Source organism: Chinchilla lanigera, unplaced genomic scaffold (assembly GCF_000276665.1).
Source record: "Chinchilla lanigera isolate Chin_1 unplaced genomic scaffold, ChiLan1.0 scaffold00030, whole genome shotgun sequence".
NCBI classification, from domain to species: Eukaryota; Metazoa; Chordata; class Mammalia; order Rodentia; family Chinchillidae; genus Chinchilla; species Chinchilla lanigera.
The window spans coordinates 1,719,387-1,743,346 of NW_004955431.1; the positions used below are offsets into that span (position 1 = coordinate 1,719,387).

At 37.4% G+C, this 23,960-nt stretch overlaps 1 protein-coding gene across 1 annotated transcript in view; it reads right to left on the reverse strand.

Moving 5' to 3' along the window:
• Positions 1 to 17,848, reverse strand: part of Sucla2 (succinate-CoA ligase, ADP-forming, beta subunit) — a 58,515-nt gene extending 40,667 nt beyond the window's left edge. The window contains exons 1-4 of the mRNA XM_005387550.2: positions 17,694 to 17,848; positions 8,933 to 9,113; positions 2,597 to 2,696; positions 2,267 to 2,429 (exon numbers count right to left, since the gene is read on the reverse strand). Of these exons, the coding sequence (XP_005387607.1) occupies positions 2,267 to 2,429; positions 2,597 to 2,696; positions 8,933 to 9,113; positions 17,694 to 17,783 (534 nt within the window). The 5' untranslated portion in view covers positions 17,784 to 17,848. The remainder of the gene's footprint in view (positions 1 to 2,266; positions 2,430 to 2,596; positions 2,697 to 8,932; positions 9,114 to 17,693) is intronic.
• Between the last annotated feature and the right edge of the window lie 6,112 nt (positions 17,849 to 23,960).

Sequence of the window (23,960 nt, forward strand, 5' to 3'; positions counted from 1 at the left end):
CACAGTGATATATGTGCACCCTTGCTCATAGCAGCGCAATTTGCAGTTGCTAAACTATGGAAGCAACCCAAATGTCCATCCACCGAGGATTGGATAAAAAAATTGTAGTACTTTTATATCATGGAATACTATTCAGCTATAAAGAAAGATAAACTCAAGGTTTTTATGGGTAGATGGTCACAACTAGAGACCTTACTCATAAGTGAAATAAATCAGACCTCTGTGTGTAAGCAACGTATTGCCTTACTAGTATAAGAACCTGAAAGAGTGAATAAAAACTAGGAGGTATGAGACACATTGTAAAACAAAAGGAAAATACATGTTTCCCTTACTCAAAAGTAAAGGGCAACTGGAGTGCGGGAAAAGAGAAGGAAAGAAGAGGAAATTATGTATGTATGCATATACAGGATAGATAACATAGTTGTACTACTGTCTTCTATTGCTCTACAGAAAGGAGCAGTTAATGATTACTTGATCAATATTGCATGTCTCTATTTGTTTTCCTGAGAAACCACTTTGAAGATATCAATATGTAATACAACAACCATTGTTAATTTCCTACCACTTTGCCTATAACTCTGTGTTGTTTGTATTGTTCTTATGCTATTTTGTAAATGGATTCTGTTTGTTAATATGTTTTCCTTATTTTTAAAATAAATTAAAAAAAAAAAAAGAATGAACTTTTGCCATTCTAAAAATGGGTGGAACTGGGGCTGGGGATTTAGCTCAGTGGCAGTGTCTGCCTGGCAAGCGCAAGGTCGTGAGTTCGATTCCCGGTACCGGAAAAAACAAAAACAAACAAACAAAAAAAATCATCTAAAAATGGGTGGAAGTGAGGGACATCATGTTTAATGAAATAAGCCAGACAAAAAGATAAGTATCACATGTTCTCTTTCCTATGTGGAAACTAAGTAAGTTTTTATAATGTCACCTGAAAATAAAAGAGGGTTTATTAAGGACTGAGCAGGGTTCCTGTGGCCTGGGACAGAGAAAAAAGGATAGACATACATGATCAAAACACAGTGTATGCATATATGGTAATATCATGTTAATAGTAATACATAAAATAATTCTACTATAAAAAATTAATAATAATAAAGATCAATATGTATTATAAAGGAAAGAAGCCCATGTGTTAAATTTTTTTAAAAATGGATTACAAAACTTTTTTTAAAGTTGTTCTGTATTTTTCTATTTTTATGATCCTTTAAAATTTGTTACTCTAAATTACACACAATAATGTTCTCTATCATATCTTTACAAGGACTTTATATATCCAGTTTGTTTCAAAAACCAAACCAGTTAACAACAAGGACTTTATATATCCAGTTTGTTTCAAAAACCAAACCAGTTAACAACAAGGACTTCATATATCCAGTTTGTTTCAAAAACCAAACCAGTTAACACACAGACTCAGACTGTAAAAGCTAATTAATGCACTCAAGAAGCCAGATAACTGCAACATAAATCATTAATATTCTAAGTAATAGATTTATCAAAGGATTTTTATAGAACCAGATGCCTATGTTCAATGCTAGACTTTCAGGTTCCATAAAAGGAGAGTAGGGGTAATGTCATACTCATTAAAACCATACTGTTAATACTTTAATGTTACCTTCAACTTACCAAGTACCAAATTATGTGAAAAGCAACTAAATTATTTAAAAAAAAAAAAAGAGGTAAAAAGAATTATTTTGTAAAGCAACACATACACATTTTCTTAGTAGATTCAGAGATTTTTCTCTTTGGTAAAAATATTTTACTCTGCTAGAAAATATTTTCTTAGTCTGTGGAATATATTAGAGATGATCCAGAGATGATTTAAACTGTTCTTAGTGAAATAATCATTTGGAAATTCTATGAAATGTATTGTAGCAGGGTATTTTCCTATAGCATTTTAATCATGATATTATATATCAAATTTTATGGCATACACCATGATTTTTTTATTTTAAAAATTTAAAAACTGGCAAAACAATGAAGACAAAATAAAAACAACCCAAAAACAACAAAAATGATACATGACCTCAAAACAAAATGATAGAAATTTACAATGGTTGTTATATTACATACTGTTACCTTCAAAGAAGGTGCTCAGTCTACTTACCATGATACTTTTTAAAAAGGATATAAACACCATGCTCATGACATACATAGATGCACTATAAATCATACTTTTTTGACCTTTCCTGTACAACTAACACTCAATTTCTGAAACTAAACACTACAAAGTCACCTTTAACATGTCATGTCTACAGTTACTCACGTGAAATGACCTTTCCATTGTTATTGCAAAGTAGTATTCTCTCCTGGGGTATTTTCTCTCACAAATCAAAACTTGATTGCATATTCTGCCCTTTTCTCCAGTTTGCTTGGTAAACAACTTTTTCCCAATCATCTGTGAAGAAACAGCTTTTGCTTCTTCTGGACTAAAAGAAAAAAAAGAACTTAAATTTTTCTGCCTTCCAATTATAAAAATTTAGAATAATCAATTTTAAGGCTAAACTCATATCACTTAATATGTAAATTTCAGTATTTTCATCAATTCAATAATTAATCTTTAATAATGGTAATTTTTCTTTAAACAATAACTTACGAGAAAACTATCTTCACTCCTCCTTTCAGGCCACTTTCAAATGTTCCTTTTCCTCTACCACCAGCTAAAACCTGTGCCTTTATCACAACATCTTTTGAACCTAGAAGAAAAACTCTGTTACAGATCAAGGAGTCACATACAAAAGACAGTATTTTACTTAACGTACATAATAATAGGCATGTGTCCATGTATGGATATACCACAGTAAATTCTATTAATTTGTACAATACACATTAATAATAATAAGCAAAATAATTCTAAATAAGGTCTCATCTATTTACAATAACAAAAAATGAGGCACCGAGGGTACATATTAACTAGAGTACTCATCATCTAAAAGATCCATGACTCTAAAAATCAGCAACTCAAGGGGCTGAGGGTTTAGCTCAGCGGCACAGGGCCTGCCTGTCAAGCACAAAGTCATGAGTTTGGTTCCCCATACAGGAAAAACACCCCTCTCCCGGCAAAAAAAAATTAGCAACTCAAATCACTTCTTAAAGTATGGCATATTGAGAATAGTTCAACTGCTCCTTGATACCTGAAATATCTAGTGCTTTGTTATTAAAAACAAAAACGTGAGACCCAAATGTTATCTGAATACCTCCTTGGCTCTCTATTCACATGGAAACTTGCTATTCTGTGAAAATCTGAGTTAGAACAACTACTTTGAGCAGGAATAGGCCATGACTTGGAGGTTACCACTACCAGTATGGATACTGATTTATCCTGCTCCACTAACAGAATGTACTGTTTATATTACTGATCAGTAATATTATGAAAAGTACTTATCAGGAGTAAGACACATGTATAACAGAAAATCCAGACTATTGTGTTTACATGTTTTATGCGTATTCTATAAACAGTCTCTATTTTTCTTAACACAAAGACTGATCACTGTCTTTCCTTCTCTTCTAATTTGCTGTATAAAACCAGAAAGCTAGATGTTTAGCCTAGATATCATGAGTTGTTCAGAATCAAGGGTAATACCTCATTTGCTTCTCAAAGAGTATGCCATAGTGCCAACACAACACTAATTACGACATAATGGAAAATAATTAACCTTTCAGGGCAGGGTTAACAGCCTCATCGTATTAGTTATAACCCAAGCACAAAGCACTCTGATATAACAACTAGTCTATAAACATATTTGAGCAGGCTGAATATAGGAAATATAGTATGGGGGAAAGTCATTCCCTAATACATATATCCAGCAGAATAAGCCAACTAGACAACCAATGAGGTAACAAATACAGTTTATGACCAAAACAATTCTTACAAAAGAATGTTTAAAAAATTAATGAAGTAAATTAGCCACATGTGAAAAGTTGATTACTTAAATCAGAAAATGACACTGTATGCATCAGTCAATACTCTTTAAAAATAACTCATTCTCATACCCACACCACTGAGAAACTACAACAGTTCTCACCCTCAAAGTTTACCCAGAATCTTGGCCACTCCTCATAACTTCTCTGGCCCTTGGTCCATCATTACCTCTCACTTGGATGACTCTCATCCCCCACAGAATATTCTCAAAGCAATAGCCAAAGCGACAAATCATGCTCTGCTTGAAAGTTTGTGCTACAGGTAACTGCCCACTTTGCTAGCAGTAAAAGCCACAGTTCTTACAATAGCCTACCAGGTTGTTATGGTTAAGATTTAAAATGTCCCTCAAATTTTTCATGTGTTGGTAGGTGACTGGATCACAGGAGCACTACACTCATCAATGGATTAACCCACTAATGAATCCACAGCTGAACATACTGTTAGGAGGCAGGGCTTGGTTAGAAAACGCAGTACTATCAATCTCCATTGTGGTCTCCTCTCTGCTTCCCAGCACCCATGCTTCTACCATGCCACGCCCTTTCTGCCTTGAAGCCAGCCTTGGAACCAGCTAACTATAAGGTGAACACTCTACAAACCATCAGCCAAAATAAATCTGTCATCCTTTCAGTGGATGTGTGGTATTTTGCCCCTACAACAAGAAAGTGACCATGACACAGGCCCTACATGACATGACTAACATCCTCATCCTTTTTAACTTCTGCATACTCCTCACTGCTTGCTCTACTTCAGCTACCCTGGTCTCTTGACTGTTCCTGATATGTCCATGACTTCAGTATTTGGCTTGGCATATTCTTGGAGGTCCACTGGGAAAGGCTTCATCCCTTTCAAGTTGTATTGCAGTTTGCCTACCTGTGACCAATTCCTCTTCTCTGACCTACATTTTTCCCTATAGATCTTATCACCTTCTAACATAATACATAATTTTTTCATGTATATCTTTTGTTGTTTTCCTTTCTCATTAAAATACAGGCTCTAGGATGGTAGAATCTTTATTGTATTCATTGGTACTTATAAGCTTTTGGAAGGGTTCCATCACATATTTTGTTGAATGTTGAAAAGAGGAACATTTTCAAATGAACAGAATTCTTGCCAATTTAGATTCTTCCACTGCTCTCAAAAAAATATTAGAACTGAAAATACAGGGCCAAAAGGCCTGCAACTAGAGCTCATCAGAGAACTGTCTTGATTAGATAAGACTGACCCTTTTCAATACGCCACAGTCTCTAGCACTCAAAAGTATATCAACAATAGTAAAGATCAGAGACAATTTAAAAATTTCCTAAAAACCAACAATAATTTTCTTACTCAGAAGGTGGCCTCAAAGATGATAGCAAATGAGAGGTAGTGCTTAAGCTAAAAGGAGCACATACATTTACTCTACTGTCTCTGATTACAACCTGCCAAGTCCTACAGTTCTAGTACTTAAAAAATACTCATGGATATCCAAAGGTGATAACTGAAATACAAACAGCATAAGTATGATGTAAAAATTAGTCAACAGTTAAACTGGTGCTTTACTAGGCTAAATTCACCCATTCTTAACCATTAAATTAGAAACACACAGATCTACTAAATAATAATAATGCTCCAACTTTTTATAAACATCTTTAAAGACAAAAAGCTCTTTCAAAGTGTCCTTCTCCTTTGGGAATATAAAGTCTTTCCAGGCAAAACAACTCTTCAGAACCTTCATCTAAAGATAGCCCTTTACAACAAAAGTAATATATATACTTTTATAATATGTATATATGAAGTAATGACATACAGTGTCATCAACTATTACGAAGGAGGAAAGGGTTGTAAGTTTAAGAACAACTCATTAAAACAAATTCTTTAACTCTCATTCAATAGATTCATCTCCACACCAGTTACCATGCTGGAACTGTAGATACAATGAGCAAGCCCTAGCCTGCCCTCCCAGAGCTTGTAATTATTTGCTCTATTACCAATTTGGCATTATCCTCTAGTCAGAAAAGGTCTTTTGGGGATCCCAATACTGTCTTTGAAATATATTTATTCACTATCCTTCCTAGGTTTAGTCTTTCACAAACACATTAAGTATGCCTTGTATAAAGTCATATAACTAATAAAATAATGAAAACAAGACTAAAGAAGGTAAAGCAATTAGCAATCAAACTTCAGCTGATGGACATTAATTTGTGTTTACTGAACCATACAGAGATTCTACTTAATTATACTAGAATCCCAACTCTACTATGGTTAATAGGGAAATTATAAAAACTTTGCCAATGTCCTCTTAAAATCATATGTCCTTTAGCTAGCAATTAACTATAAGAGATGGTACACTGCTCTGACAACTGACCTCAAATTATAACTACCTCATTTCTCTGTGTTTAACAGTCATCCCTCTGATAAACCATTCCAGAAATTTCTCCATGATCTTCAATTCTATTAATCTTCAAGTTGTAGATGCATACAGTCTTTTTTAAAGCTAGCATTAAATTTCTTTTTTATTACTCTTCCATTCCTAACCTCAATGATTTATACTAGGTAAAACATAACTCCAGAACAATGCTTCCCAACTTTTTCAACAGCATAAAATGCACAGAAAATGAGAGAATTTGGAGAGAATACTGGAAAAAGAGGTCAAGGCTATTACAGGAGGAGTCATCAGTTGTAGGGCTTAGTGACCCCAGGCCCTCTGTTAATTCAGCTTCTCCTGCCACCCACAGAACTGAGGGGAAGTAACAGTCTGGCACATCTGTAATTCATTTATGCCCTAGAACACTACTTGGGGCACTAGCAATAAGCATTCTGTGAATGTTGAAGTAAGAAGCAAAATTAACTCTGATGTAGCTGAATATCAGCCCTGGGAATTGCTGTCTTAATGGATAAAACCACACCATACTTCATACCATATGTTATGCATTTAGACCCCATAATCAATTACCTTCTGATATTAATGACTCACCAAAAGCACACATTGTCCTCAGTGTCTTCATAGTAGCTACTAGATATGTCTCTTAAAACCTAGCATGTCTCCTGGGCATGTGGCACATGCTTGTAATCTGAGCACTTAAAGAGGCTGAGGCAGAAGGACCACCCTGAGTTCAAGGCTGGCCTGAACTACAAAGAGACTCTGTCTCAAAAAATCCAAAAGAGAAAACAAACCAAAAAAGGGAACATTTCTGCTCTTCTAGATTTAAAGATTTTTATTAGTAGCTAATCCCTATAATCATCCTTTGCAGTATTTTGTGACAAACCACATTTTCTCAGTAAACAAGATATGTTGTTTGAGGAGGCTCAAAATCAAATCTGCTCCTTACTACTTACAAGTCCTAGTCTCAGAGAACTTGCCAAGAACACCATAGTTTACCCTGCACATATTAACTGTTCTTCTGTATCTAAACTTAATGCTTTTTATAAGGAGTAAAGAAATCAAAGAGATTGGCATCAAACATCATGTTTGTTTTATGAAAAAACTCCTGCATAAATTATTTTTTCTGACAAAACAATAAAATTTGAGAAAACAGTTAAAACCAATTACAACAATTTGGAAATAAGAAAAAAGGAGTTTTTACTAATTTCATGATATACATCAGGTCCTGTTAACACTAAGCACACAAGGGGCTGGGGATTTAGCTCAGCGGCAAAGCGCCTGCCTGGCAAGCACAAGGTCGTGAGTTCGGTTCCCGGTACCAGAGAAAAACCAAAAAAAAAAAAAACACTAAGCACACAAATTCAAACTACAAATCACCTATAATGAATCAAAATTACATCAAAATTAGTACAATTTTTTTAATGTTTGTTTTTAATCTAAATAAAAATACCTGTTCTAACCAAAAAACTATAAATAAAACCAAGTCAAGGAAAGCATTGCCCATTTCATTGAAAAACATATTTTAAATGATAATTTTTTGAACTTGGGCATACCCTCCTTTTAAAAGAAAAACTAATTCTACAAATCAAGACAAAACCTTTTAAAATTTAAATATTTCTTAAATGTTTCATATCTTTCTTTAAAAACTAATAAAAGGAAAGTCTTCACCAAAGCATAAAGACATACTAACAAATGTACACTTCAAGAAAGATTAATTGTGCTAATCTCCATAAAATTGGTGAGATTTAAACTACTACTATAATATTACTATATAAAGAAAATGCAGTGTAAGCTATTCCATTATCTCATTATTATGGTCTCATGTTAAATATTTGTAAACTTATTTTCTAGGGGCCATGGATAAAGCTCAGTGACAGAAGTGCCTGCCTGGCAAGCACAAGGTCCTAAGTTCGATTCCCAGTATTAAAAAAAAAAATTTCTAAAATAAAAAGTTGGCTCTTAAGAGATTAATATAAGTTCAAATCAAAAGTAATAACTTTTGTGTCATCGGTAAAGGTTTCTGTCATCAATAAAACACTTTACTAATAAACACGAGCAACTTATTTCACTCATTTAAAAAATACTAGTATTTATCCATGATCTACATTCAACTACTCTTCTAAAACTACTCTTCTAAGACTTTGGGACACATCAGTGCACAAGTACAACAAAGTAACTGTGCTCTCACGGAGCTCAGCTCACATTGTAGAGCTCATTTTCCTCCACTTTGGTTCCATATTTTTTAAACCAAAAACAAGAAGGAAAGTACTGGACTTATCTTTACAATCAAATAAACAACTAAGATCTTCTCTCATCATTTCTCTGAAAAATCAACACAGCACCAACCCTTTAAGATACAAAGTATCTTAAACAGAAATTTCCTTCTCCATAGTAAACAGAATTTCCTTCTCCATAACCACATGCTAACTAAAAATAGGGTTTCAGTTTCCTCACATCAGTATAAGCAACTCCTTTTAAATCACACTATAGGAGCTCAAAAATCATCTCATAATAAATTTAGAATTTTAACAATCATAAAGTTCTACCAAGTAAATATAACTTTTTTAAAAATTAAAGCTTAGAGTAGTCATCAAAGCAAAAGTAAATTTCCCATGTCAAGGTAGTATAAGTTTTTCTTAATTTAGTACCTAATTTTTTGGCAATTGCATAAGCTTCATCTGCTGACTTTGCCACATAACCTTTGGGAATTGAGACACCAGCTTCTTGCAACAATTCCATACTCATATATTCATGTAGTGAGAGATTTCTTTGCTGTTGCTGCTGTACTTGGAGTCCATGATTATTAAACAATCCAGAATTTCCCAGAACCTAGAGAAATAGGGAACATATTTACATATAATAATGACTTGACAATTAATTCTTGTTAAAACACCTCCTTGAAATACTTTGTTTATAGAGTATTTGATTTCTCCTATAATGAGCTGTTATAGTAAATCATCAGAACACACTATTCAGAGCACCTGAAAATGACAACATATCATAAAAAGCTAATCTAAACATCTAAATATCCAATGTTACCCTTGTAGTTTTAAGTATTTCCTTATCACCTCTTGTCCTTATCTTACACTTGATCTTTACTACCATATCTCCAATGACTTACAGGGGCATCTCTATGTCAGTGACAAATTTAGCAGATCTAAAATCTATCTTATCTTTTCCATCAAACCAAAACTCCTTCCAACTTTCTTCTCCCTACTATTCCTCTGACATCTAACATATCATCTGGCAATAGATGATTGAATGACACCAACACTTTTTCATACACTCAAGACTCAAAACCCTGACTTCATTTCTAGTGGACACTAAGTTATGGTACTCAGTTCCTCCTTTCAGGACCAAGACACTCATGCTTCCGGCTGCTGGGAGTGCTGACTGGGACAGCTCTCCGGCAAGTCCTCCCATGCCTTAGAATCTCCTTGCCCAAAGTCACTTTCCCTTCCCCTTCGCAGGCTGCACCCACTGACATCTATAGGGGCAGAGAGAGAGAGACAGAAGGATTTGGTACATTACTACAACTTGGGACAACTCACAAGGGCCATCCTACTTCCAGCTCTCCCTTAGGAGTAGCAGGTGTCTTAGGGACCCAGAGCTGTGCCACAGTTACACTTCTCTGTTTACTCGGTTCTCTTGCCTTCAGTCTCCCACAAGCATTGCCACATTCCAATAAACACCTTCCACACAACTCTCCATCTCATAATATACAGTATTCATCTCACAGAACCAACACTCAATATTGTTTTTAACGTATTCCTTCTAAGCAACTCCTCTAAGTGGTACCTCTTTTACAAGTCCAGTTCAAGTGCTTGTCCTTCACAATTGAACCCTAAAATCTCCCCAAAAAAGCAATGCCAACTATAACTTCTTCACTTTTCAATCTATTTAGAACATTCATTCATCCTAGTAAGTATTTATTGATTATCTAGGCACTAGAAATAAAACAGTGGCTGGGCATAGTGGTACATACATGCCTATAACCCCTGCATTCAGAAGGCTGAGACAGGATGATTGCCATGAGTCTGAGGCCAGCCTGGCTACATAGTGAGTTCAGGGCCAGCCTGAACTATAAAGCAAGACCCTTCTCATAAAACAAAACAAAACAAAACTAAAAGAGGAAGAAATAAAGCACTGAACCAAACAGAATAACTTTACTCCTAGGGCTGACATTTCAATGAATATTTGTAGAACAGGGGGACATTAAATTAATAACTATGTGCCAAACATGGTAAGAAAGGGGAAAGAGATAGAAAATAAAAAGTGATATGTACTTTTATATAGTGGAAGAAAAAATTATAATGTTCCTGAGTAAAGCAGAGCCGGAAGTACTCTCACAAAAAGAATTAAGTAGGAAGCAGTTTTTATTTCACTGCTAAAAGAGAAAAGAGTGAAGGCTGGTTTTTCAGCTTCCTGTATCATAGTCACATTAAGATCTCTCACACATATTAGTTCCAAAGCCTCCACTAAATCACAGCCTAATCTAAACCCATCATAACAACTGTTGAAATGCCAGCCTCCCTTTTACAAACTCCTCAATCATATCAACCTCACAAGACAATATACAAACAAATTAAATTCTATGAAAGCTTTGAAAAACTGCATTGGAACATTTCTAAGTTTTATCCGTATTCATCCTGTATCCCCAAACACAATGTAATATACTGAAACGATTTATGTGAAACACAAAAATATAAAAACTGAATTGAAAGAATCCTTATGTAATGTTTCTTAAAGTGGGTTTATGATATATTGCACCAAAATTAAATCTGCTTCTAGAACAGCAGATTCTCAGACCCCGTTCTCATCTACAAAATTGGAATCTCTGAGCAAGACGGAAGGAAATCTCCACTCTTAACAATTTACAGTTCATGAACCTCTAGTTTAAGACAGTTACATGTAATAGCAACTTATTTTTTATTCATTTAGTGAGGTAAAGTCCTCACTAATATTTTTCCTGGATAACTAAATTCCTTAATTAGTGTCATTTCAATAGCTAACAACCTCCCAAATCACTCCAAATTATTCTGTGCATCTATCTTCTAACCCAAGAATCCCTTCTAACCCTATATACCTATCAACAGAAATGAGTCTTACATTTACCAAAAGATATATATAAGAATGTCTTATTCATTTCAAAATGTAAATGAACTGTCCATCAATAGAATGGGTAAATTGCACTATATTTATATGATAGGGTACTACAGAGCAATAAACAAACTACTGTTCACACATCAATGGATTAATCTCTCAAACATGCTGAGGAAAAGAAACCATACACACAAATACTTACACAATCTCTGTTTACATAACCAGCCAAAATTAGTGTTTGGTGGTAGAGGTCAGAATAAATGATTACTACTCTCTGTGGGGGAGTACTGATAAAGGGACCATGGAGCTTTTTGAGAGCCAAAAACATTGTGTATCTTGATCTGGATGGTCAATACACCAATGAATACAGATATAAAAATCAATCTAGCAAAAAATAAGTCGATCTAGCTACCCAACTAAAAGTTATACTTTATTGTATATAAATTATGCCTCAAAATAATAACAGTACAAGGGAGGAGTGCCTAGCAAAAATTTGTCAAAAATGGTCACATGCTCAAGTAGTTTTTGAATATCTATATACTACAATGAACGCTAAGGATGCTAAAAACACTAAAGCCAACATGATCTTAGTGTTCACAGACATGTAAATAAACAATCGCAATACATACAGAACATTAAATTAGTAGTATAAAAGTCACTAGGTGGCACCTAATTCCCTGAACGGATCAGACAAAATACCATAGCAGCCTGAACCCAGTTTCTAAAAATATCTAACAGCTATAAAGGATTATTTTGAGACAACTGAGGCAATCTGAATCTGATTACATACTTGTATTAGACATTTCTCTTATGAGAATGTTAAATTTTCTATGTATGATAATTTATGTTGTGATTATTTAGGGGAATTTTTTTTTAATACTAGACCTAAGACCTCACACAAGCTAGGCAAGAGTCCTACCACCGAACTACATCCCCAGCCCAGAGGTTGTTTTGACTCATGTATTAGATGTCTCAGTCCTTCCATGGTAGGTGGCACAGTGGAAGGGACTGGGTGGAAGAAAACTGCTCACCTCATAACAGAAAGGCAGCAGGGAGCTAAGGGAGGAGCCAGAAGGGAGACACCCCTACACAGTCACAGCACCAGGGACCCACCTCCTTTGACCTCGCCTCTCCTCCTAATATCACATTTTGCTATAGAGCTCCCAGACTCAACCACCTTCCAAAAGCCTGCCTCTGGCACATGAGGCTCTTGAGGCGACATCAAGATATAAACCATTGATAGTTTAATACTAAAAACTTTCAAACTGCTAGAAAAAAAACATCAGAAAAACATCTGAGCCACAGGCACAGGCAAAGACTTCCTAAACCAGACACCAATGGCACAGGAATGAATAGTAAGAATCAACAACAAATGGGGTTATATCAAATTTTAAAAGTTTCTCAGAAGCAAGAGAAACAACTAACATAGTGAAGACACAGCTTACAGAATGGGAGAAAAACTTTACCAGCTCCTCTTCCAACAAGAAGAATAATATTTAAACTACCTGAAAAAACACCAAGGGAAAAATATCAAACAAGCCAATCAATAAGTGGACAAATTATTTTTCAGAAGAAAAAGAATAAATGGCCCTTAAATTTATTAAAAAAAAAAAAAAAAACCTGCAACACCTTTATTCATTAGAGAAATGTAAATCAAAACTACACTGAGATTCCAACTCACTCCAGTCAGAATGGCTACTGAGAATACTACTATTTGATCTATACCATTACTTGGTATATACCCAAAAGAATTAAACTCAGTGTACCATAGGAATATCTGCATACCCATGCTCATTGCAGCACAATTCACTATGGCCAAGATATTGGAACCATCCTAGGTTCCCATCAACAGATGAATGAATAAAAAAATGGTACCTATACACAATTGATTATTATTCCGCCATAAAAAGAATAAAATTATGCCATTTGCAGGAGTATGAATGAAACTGGAGATCACCACGTTGAATAAAATAAGCCAGACTCAGAAGGACAAGTATTACATGTCTTTCCTAATATGTGAAATCTAAAGAAGATAATAAAACAAAGGGACATTATTACTAGACAAGAGGAAGAAAATAAAGAGGAGTGGGGAAAGGGTATAAGAGAACACAGGTGGGATGGAAAATGAAAGTTATTATGTCCTTAAGAGATCATGATGTTTATAGCAGTTAACATTAACTGTCAACTTGACCGACTTGGGAGCTGCCTAGGAAGTTAGCGAAGTACACTTCTGGATGTGTCTGGGTATGACCTTGGGTATTATATATGGTCCTGGCCCCCTTCTCTCTGGCAAAGTTTCCCTTGTCTGCTTCCTGACTGATAGGAACTAATCTGATATAACTGTTATATCATACCCTTGTACTATGATGTTGCTGCCCTGAAGCCAGCCTACCATGCAATGAATTCTCTACAACAGTGAGCCCAATAAACCTCTCCCCCATTAAGTGGTGGATGTCCAGTAACTTGTCCCAGCAACTGAAAAGTTAATACAATGCTGACATGAATGTACTAAGTAAAAGGTGTCTACCATACTTCCTTAAGTGAAACAGTAATCTGCAAAATAATGTATACAGCACTGCCAATTTGTTCTTTTCAAAAACAAATATTAAAAATTGTCTAGAACTATGTTCACTTAATTGTTTAATCTGTTTCTGGAAGTGAGATGCTCAGCATTTTTCTTTCAGTTTAAAAAATATTGTTTTACTTGTGTTATAAAACATTTCTAAGCAGGCTGGGGATTTAGCTCAGCGGCAAAAGCGCCTGCCTGGCAAGCGCAAGGTCATGAGTTCTGTTCCTGGTACCGGAGAAAAACCAAAAAAAAAAAAAAAACATTTCTAAGCAGAAGAAATTAAGAATTTCTATATGTGAGGTGATTATTAATTAGCTTAAATTATAATAATCACTTCACAATGTATCTCCAAATATGCTGTATACCTTAAACATATGATTTCATCAGTAATATGCCATTAAAAATTATAAGTAGCAAACCTATATACACTCTACAAATAATTTTGTGCTTTGTTTTTATCTATCAACATTTTATCAAGATTTAGTTTTTTTGTGAATTTAAGGTATTCCACTTTATGAATATATTTTATCACAAAAAAATGTTTAAATGAATGTGTGACCTTATACATACATATAAGTAAATAAATGCATATGTAATTTTTAAAGATAAAACATATATGGCATTGTGTTAAGTTTAGGTAAAGACAATATAGATACTCACTATACTAATATTGGAATGTTCCTACTAGCTTGAGATTTTTCCATAAAAAGATGAAGGTAAACCCCAGTGCAAAGCTATGTATATATATTACAGCTTCTTTCAAATACCTCTAATATCAAAACATTAGTACACATACATTACTGTAGCTTTTATACCACTTTAAAGAAATGTCTCAAATATTTTTTTCGTTTTGGTTTTTTTTTTTCCAGTACCAGGAATCGAACTCATGACCTCGTGCTTGCCTGGCAGGCGCTGTGCCACTGAGCTAAATCCCCAGCCCCAATGTCTCAAATATTTTCCCCACTTATTTATTAGTGCATAACAATGATATAGATTAATGGGTTTCATTTTGGCAGACTTGTACATGCACATAACATACTTTCATCACTCCCCATCAACTCCATTGCCCTACCCTGCCCCTTAGTTCCACACAGGGGGAGGGGTTCAACACGTGATGTATTTTGGTCCTATTCATGCCTCATATTACTCACTCTTGCATCCCTTCCCTTTCCCTCTTCTTCCCTTCCTCCTGTCTAATAATAATCTCCCTTCTACTGTTATTTCTTTTAGATTCCACATAATAGGAAAAACAGGAGCTGGGGATATAGCTCAGTGGCATAAGCGCCTGCCTGGCAAGTGCAAGGTCGTGAGTTCGACCCCCGGTACCGCAAAAAAAAAAAAAAAAAGGAAAAACATGTAATACTTGTCTCGCTGAATCTGACTTATTTCATTCAACGTGATGATCTCCAGTTTTATCCATATTCCTGCAAATGATATAATTTTGTTCTTTTTGTGACTGAATAATACTCCATTGTGTATGTATCCCACATTTCCTTTATCCATTCATCTATTGATGGGCACCTAGGATGGTTCTATATCTTGGCCATGGTGAACTGTGCTGCAGTGAACATGGGTATGCAGGTATCCCCTATGGTTCACTGAGTTTAATTCCTTTGGTCATATACCAAGGAATGGTATAGCTGGATCAAATGGTACTGTAGTTCTATTTCTAGTTATTTTTTGAGGAACCTCCACATTGACTTCCATAGTAGCTACACTAATTTTTAATGTCTAAAATATGTTCTTTTCTTACACTAATAATTATTTTCTTGCACTAAAAATTTTAACTTAGCATATGATCAGTTTCGAATTTTGTTAGTAATATAAATTTCTGTATAATCACAAGGACTCCCACATTTAAGTATTCATCTTTTCTGACACTGTCACCTAAAAGATTCCTACTCCTAAAGAAGGAAATGTTTGCCAACAGGTACAAAGTTACAATTAAATAGGAAGAATTTCCAGTACTCTGTTGCACAGTAGGGTGACTACAGTTTTAATTATAAGGTATGATTTATTTTAAAACAGCTAGAAGAGGGCCAGGGATATAGCTCAGTGGCACAGTGCCTGCCTGGCAAGCACAAGGTCCTGAGTTTGAGTCCTCATACCAAAAAATAAATAAATCAGCTACAAGAAAGGGTATGAATGTTATCAGCACAAAGAAATGATAAATGTTTCCAGTGATGGAAATATTACCTGATTTAATCATTACACAACGTATACATGTACTGAAACAGCACACTGAACCCCATGATTATCTACAATATTATGTCAACTAAAAAGAAAAAAGAAAAAGACTTCTATTGCCAAGAGATTACCAATCCTAACCAAATCCAAGAAAATCTCTCAAATATATGCTTATAACATGAATTATATTCAATAAAGATACAAAAAAAACTGGAAGAAGGTTATAGTACTAAGAAAATGTTGAAGAGAATTGCTAAATTTAGTGTGTGACCTTGAGCAAGTTTCAGAAGACTGTGTATCTCTGTGTCTCCATCTACGAAAAAAGTTAGATAAGGTCTTTTCAAACTCTAAGGTTGTATTTCTTAATGCCAGGATAGAAAAAGAGAGATGTTGTTATAAAGACAATATACTAGACATGCCCATGTGGAATAACAATGTCTTTTTAAAAGGTATTGCCAGATAATAAAGATTATGACTAGAATGAAAACATTTTTTCACCAAAGCCTCATTCTCTAAAAAATTAGCACTCTTAAAGGAAGTTCAAGAAAAAAAAATTTATACAGATCTTTAAAAAAAAAAACGCCTAAATCTGTTCATATATTGTATGACTGAAGAGTTACTTCTGAACATAACATAAAACTCCAGAACTGACTTAGGAAGCAGTCATGGTCTTCCACATTTTCTTGATGTCAACATGAGAAAGAAGAGGTCAATTTTTACTGTCAAATCCTACAGGAGATTAAAGCAAGAGACTAACGCATACCAATGTAAGAACTGGATAATTCTGAAATTAAACTTCACCTTTCACATCACCTACTGTGCTACCTAGTCCAAATCACTTATTCTCTCAGCCACAGTACTACCTAACCAGCGATGCAGGTCTTAACGACTCCCTCCGTGTTGCTGAAAACCCTGGTGAGCTTATCCCAGTATCTGACACTATAATTACTTCAGGGCAAAGGGGTTCCCATGCTACAGTCTATCCAGAAATGAAGTGATCCAAAAGATTATGTTACTTCCCCAAATGTAAAAGAGAACCTTTTCACCACTACTAATACACAGAACAAGACAAACCTACTCCGAGGGCGAGTCGCAGCCACTGATGGTCTTAAGCCACTCTCACCTATGTCGGCCCCCAAGAGACACGAGAGCACCCTCGAAGGACATCCCCCTCCCCAGAAGGGCCGGGAAAGCCCGGCCGCCTCCCGGACGCGGGACGGCCGCAGACAGCTCCCCGAGCCCTTCCCCGCAGGCAAGAGCCCGTCCCTCCGCTCGGGCCCCTCGGAAACCAGCTGGGCAGTCCGGCCGGGCCACCTCATGGACCGCGGGCCGGAGCGGCGCAGCGCAAATACCGACCGGCTCGCGGGGCTGGCGAGCAGCGCTGCGGGCGAACCGCCCGCGGCCGGCGCAGTACCCAAGACGTGTCACCAGGGGCTCCGTGACCCCTACCGGGCACCCGTCCCCTCACCCCTCGCCCACAGGAGCCCAGTGTCCCACCTCGCCCTTTCTCCTGCCGACCCTCGAGGTGACAGCAGGCCGAGCAGCAATACCTGGGCGGCGGCCCGCAGCGCCGTCCGGGGCAGGTGGCTCCTAAGGGTGGCCGCGGCCAACAACCGGCTATAGAACACGGAGGCCGCCATTCCTGAGTCCGACCCGTCCCCTCGGCGCCTCGCGCAGGCGCAGAAGAGCGACGCGGAGTGCGGCGCCGCACTGTGAACAGACACCTTGCCCCACTCGCCCCGCCCATCGAGGGGCGGGGCTTCCGCTTAACTCCTCCACGGCCAGACTAGTGCTAAACTGGGCTGTGTGAGGCTCAGCAAACTCTTACCTTTGGACTTCGACCGCAGCATCAGTGCTCCGGCTGTAGCTGGAAGCAACGTGCACACTTCTAGAGAAGTGCTGTAGAAAGGGAACTAGCACCACCAGTTACGCTCTCTTCTCTGAGCTTCAGTTATCTCATCTGTGAAAGGGGATTCATTTAAGAAATGGGTTTCTGGCGGGCGTGATGGCACAAGCCAGTAGTCGCAGCACTCTGGAGGCTAAGGCAGGAGGATCACTGTGAATTTGAGGCCAGCCTGGGCTACCTACTGAGTTCATGGCCAATCCGAACTACATAGCGAGACCTATCTTAAAAAACCAAAAACCAGGAAAGAAAAGAGAAAGAGAGAGAGAGAGAGAGAGAGAGAGAGAGAGAATGAAAGAAAGAAAGAGAGAGAGAGAGAGACAGAGAGAGAGAGAGAGAGAATGAAAGAAAGAAAGAGAGAGAGAGAAAAAGAAAGAAAGAAAGAAAGAAAGAAAGAAAGAAAGAAAGAAAGAAAGAAAGAAGAAAGAAAGATTGTTTCTGCGTGGTGCCAAAAAAAAACTAAGTCTTGAAATTTTTACACAATAATTAAAGAAAAATAAAAAGCGCGACTTCGGACACCCGAAGAGCGTCGAGCACTAATTACTAAACCCGAGGACACACTGGAAGGGCCCCATCTGAAGGGCGAGGGGACATATGTGTTTCTCAGAATTCTAAGTGAATCCAGCACACGCACTGAGCATCAGAAAAGCGTGGCTAGTCGCTGAATCAACCGCCGTCTGGACACCGCCCAGGTGGGCGTGGCTGAAGGATTAGCTGGGCTCAGGCACCTGTTTCTGAGGCTCCTCGGTCTAATCTTGGAACAGCACGGGGAGGGGCGTGATATAAAACCAGGAGCGGTCGATTTAGGGAATGGAAAGGGGCTTTTTCTAGTCTCCAAATCACTCCGTTCTTAAGATTTAATCATAAAAGCAAGCCCTGCTAGTGGAGTTCCACTCGCACGGACCGAGGACTGACCTGAGGGCTCTTTCCACATCACTGATGCTCAGTAAGTGCTTCGCGAAGTTAGAAATTGGGCGCTTTTCTGATGCTCAGTAAGTGCTTCGCGAAGTTAGAAATTGGGCAGGGCGCCAAGTGGCGCAGGCCTGTAATCCCAGAACGCAGGAGCGAAGCAGGAGGATTGCGGAGAGTTTGAGACCAGCCTGAGCTACAAAAAGAAACCCTACCTAAAAAGAAAGAAAGAAAGAAATAGGGAAAGGGGGAAAACATAACATTAATCCAGATGTCTCTTGATAATCAGTAAATTTCTAGGTGATCTGGCTACAAGGACTTCGAGGAATCTATTAGTTTCTGGTTTCTGTTAGGAGGACATATCCCATCTAATAAGAAAATGGCATGCTATTGTCAACCCAGCTCTCTTTTTAAAGTCATGGGACCATCACGTACAACCAACCATCTGAATCTAAGACCAAGCATTTTAAAGACAGGTGAGTAAAAGCAGAGTAAGGCTCTGCACCTCTTGATTAAAAGGAGACACAAAGCTAAAATAATGATGGGCCTCCCAGCTGATAACCCTGTATGTCATTGGGAAATCAGCTTTAAATATGGTAGTGAAGAGTATTATGTTAAGTGAAATAAAACAGATAAAGACAAGCGCTGTATGTTCCCTCTCCTATGTGCAAGCTTAAGAAATTAACTTTAATGGAAAATACATAGTCATTACTAGAGATTGAAAAGGGGGAAAGTGGAAAGGGGAGGTTGGATTTGAATAGTGCATGCTATATGCACGTAAGAGAATGTCACACTGAACCCCATTCATACATACAACTAATATGTGTTGATAAAAAATTTAACTGAAATTACCTTACCCAGAAGGTACTTTTTACATAGCAAAAGCTCTTGTAATTCTTATATGTAAGAAACGCACTGTGGGTAGGACAGGATAGCAGAAGGTGGTAAATAGACCCTAGGTTTTTGTTTTTCTTATTGTTTTACTTTGTTTTGGAAAGTAGATCTGCGTGTGACAAAGAAGAGAAAAAGAATTATTTTCCAAGTACTGTGGAATTCCTGCCTGTGACCTTTCTGTACATCTGCCTTCCACTAAGTGTGTGTGTCGGAGGTGGGGTTAAGTGTTCTGAGGAGAAGACTGTAATTTCTTCCCAACCCTTAACTTTTTACATCCTTCACATGTTGAAGCCCATAGCTGATGTGTCCATTAACTTTATAATTTATAGAAGTACAAAGTGCTATAGAAACTACTCCATTATATCTGCTTACTCCAAATTCTACTCAGGGTTCAGATGAATAATATCTATTAATTGAACAGTTAGCTAAATTCTTGCATACATTTTCTTAATAGTCCTAATAAGGATCCTACATTTTACAGAATGGAAAATGGAGACTTCAAAACAACAGGTACCTTGCTCAGTGCCACAACTTTTATTTTGGTTGTTCTCTCATTTGATACAGTAGGATGAGATTTCGAGATCATAACTGAGATTCATTGTCCTCTTGTCATTTTCTTAAAACTCTTTATCTTTCATTCCATTTAATCCATGATATTCATTACTAAAGGAAAAAAAAGAGAGATGACACCAGCAGAGAACAGGTTTTAGGTTGCAAATAAATGCACAGACCTTGAACTGCAAGACACTGAACTTTGAATTTCAAAAGCCAAAGCCCAGAATAACTGAAGGAAAGTTTAGCAGCAGAAATAGAATTAGAATTACCTCGCTACTAGAAAGTATGGGGAGAGAAGAATGAGGGAAAAAAAAAACAAACAGTGATCGTTCCTTGAGGATGTCTGTGCTGTGTACTCTCAAGAGGCAGTGTCTCGAGGACAAAGGACAAATCTATCTCTTGAGAGATTTGCAAATCTGGAACAAAGAGCATTGGATGGACACCCAGGATCTCAAAATCCCCAAATCCTTTGAGGACGGGGAAAGACTGGGAACTTTTGTGAGGCTGGTGTGTCCTTGTAAATGAAGCTAATCAACTTCCCAGGATTTGTGTCTGCCCCAGCAGTGCTTCCAGTACACTCAAGAGCAGTATAAACCAGGTTGATGGCACACACCTGTAGTCCCAGCACTCAAGAGGCTGAGGCAGGAAGATTGCCATAAATTTTCTACTAGTCTGAGTTACATAGCTCAAGGCCAGCCTGAATTACATAACAAGAACCTGGAGGCGGAGGGGAGAGTAGGGAGGCCACAGGTAGAAATAATATGTAGCAGGTAGAAACAAGAAAGGACAGACATATAAATGAAAAACAAGATAAGAGGGGCTTCTAAACCAGCCAAGTAGAGATTAAAAGGGATGCCTATTTCTCCTTTTGTGTTGTAGATGGGAACTCAATTTTGAATTCTTTTACTCCTTTGGAATGTATTCGTAGGCACTGGAAATTGTTTGACCCTCATATATTGAGAAAGACCTGTTTAATATTTTTCTGCACTATCATGTGGCCAATCTACCCTGTAGAGGCAAAATGAAATGCAAAGAGAAGTATTGACTATGGTGCCATTTCACAACTAGACCTATACTGTAAGACAGAGGAAAAATGGGCCAAAATACCTTATGTTCAGACATTCTTTGCATTAATAATAATCCTTATTTGTGTTCAAAATGTAAATGTAAGCCATAGGAAAACTAAACACCTCTGGCTCTTAATGCACAATCAGATGCATCTACTATTACTAAGCCTAAGGATGAGGTTTCCAAGCAACCTTAATCAAAGTCTCATTCACTATTACTGAGCCTGAGCTCACCCCACCACCACCACCACTTGCCCTTCAAAGACTAAGGGTGAGGTTTCTAAGCCAAAACTACAGCTTCTACTGTGCTATATCCAACCTTAGCTGATTTTGTTCAAGGTCTTTAAGAACAATATCTGTTACTGAGGGTAAATTGTGAGTATGACACTACCTGTGTTCATGTGTCCTTTTCTCTCAGTGACCTCAAACAAGATCTGGAAAAGTTTTAAAACAACCCTGACAAGTACATTGAGGTCTTTAGGGGACTTACTCATACCCATGAACTAGACTGAAAAGATGTAATGTTACTCTTAAATCAACCATTGACTTCTTTTTTTATTTTAAAGTGAAAAAAAGATAACAAACTAACAATAACAAAGACAAAAACAAAACAACACAAAAACAATAAAAATGATACAGAATTTCAAAAAAGATGATAGGAAATTAACAATGGTTGTTATATTACATATTATTATCTTCAGTGAAGTTGCTCAGATTACCAGATATAAGAATGCAAGACTGCTCAAACAATTGAAGAGAATAAAATAACACTAAAAATGATACAGAGCTTCACTAAACAAGATGGTAAGAATTCAACCATGGTTGTCATATTGCACATTGTTGTTTGTTGTTTATAGAAACCATTGACTTCTAATGACAGACAAGAAGCAATATAGTTGGCTACTACATTTGGAAATAAATATCATATTGTTAATCTTAGAAGGCCAGAGGACAGGTAGCCAGGAAATAGCCAGTTCCTACTGGAGCCCAAGCAGTCCCTATACAAGATCCCTTCTGCCTACCAACCAGACAGGAGATTGGAATAGGAAATATCTTCAGACATGTATTCTTAAAGGTCTGAGAAGGATGAGAACTCATTATTTTAAATTGTCAACTATTCATCCAGAGAAAGATGAGAACCTTCACCTTCTTAGATCATTTACAAGAGGCACTGATGAAACATATGGCTTTTGATTCAACAGAAGGACAGAACTAGTCAGGCTCAGATATTAGGAAAAAGTCATAAAAGGTGACTTTTGCTCCCGACAGCTCACTTGATACTACAGTGAGAAGTGCCTCATCAGTATTTTATAACTGAGACCAGGAGGGCCCAAAGAAGAGAAAACAAAGAGAACAAGATAAAGTAAGCAGCCTTAAAAGGAATAGAACCTAAGTCTGATTCCCAGAGCTCCAAGAAGAGCTCAACAACTAAAAGTATCTGCTACCACTGCAGAAAGCCAGGCTTCCTTAAGGGGGACTGTGATTTAGAAAAATCACAATAAGAGGCCCCCTGAGCCACAGTGACCACTGGAAGTTGGACTGCCCCCTGAGATGGAGGTCCCAGGAATCAGATCCATCTCACCGGCTGGTCTAGCAAGACTGAAGGGCCTCGGGGCACTCTCTACCTTCTCCCTCAGACAGGATTGTCGACTCCTTGGAGGAGCCCGAGGTAATCACTGGTGCATGTCTCTCGGTCCTTCTTTTCAACATTGGCCTTCCTTCCAGCTATCATTCTTGAGTAAAAGTATGGAGAGGAACTAACTCATTATTTTTCACAACCTTTAAGCAATAACTAGGATGACTTCCTCTTCTCCCATTCCTTTTTCTTTATTTTAAAGGGAATAATAAAAGAAAGAACAAAGCAAAATACCAACAACACAGACAAAAACAAAACGAAGCAAAAACAATAAAAGTGATGCAGGGTTTCAGAACAAAATGATAGGAATTAACAGTGGCTGTTATGATACATATTGTTATCTCTCCCATTCTTTTTTAATTATGCCTGAAAATCTAGTTCCCCTCCTAGGGAGATGTTATGGTTGATACATTGTGTCAGCTTGAGGAGTCTAGAAGCTTAACTAAATAACTCAGTTCTGCATCCTGGGGTGAAAGGGACGTGTCCTTCTTGCTCTAGGATGTTGTTCATTGTGTCAATTTGAGAAGTTTAGAAGGTTAACTGTGTGACTCAGCAGGGAGCCAGAGTCTTTACTTTGTATTCATCTTTAGCCTGTGTAAGAGGAGGGCACGAGATGGTGTGGGTGTAGAGGACCATCCCCCTCAGGGCGGGTAGGCTGCATACAATAAAAGGGAAATGAGGAAGGACTGATTGCTGGCTCTTAAGAGGAGCTGCAGTCTTCACCTTCAACTTCACGGTGCTCTCCTGGCTTCCAGTGTAGACTGTTTGGCTTCTGCCTGTGACTCTTCAGCCTTCTGGTGTAGACTGTTCAGCCTTCATCGTAGATTCTTGAGCATTCCATCACAGACCCATC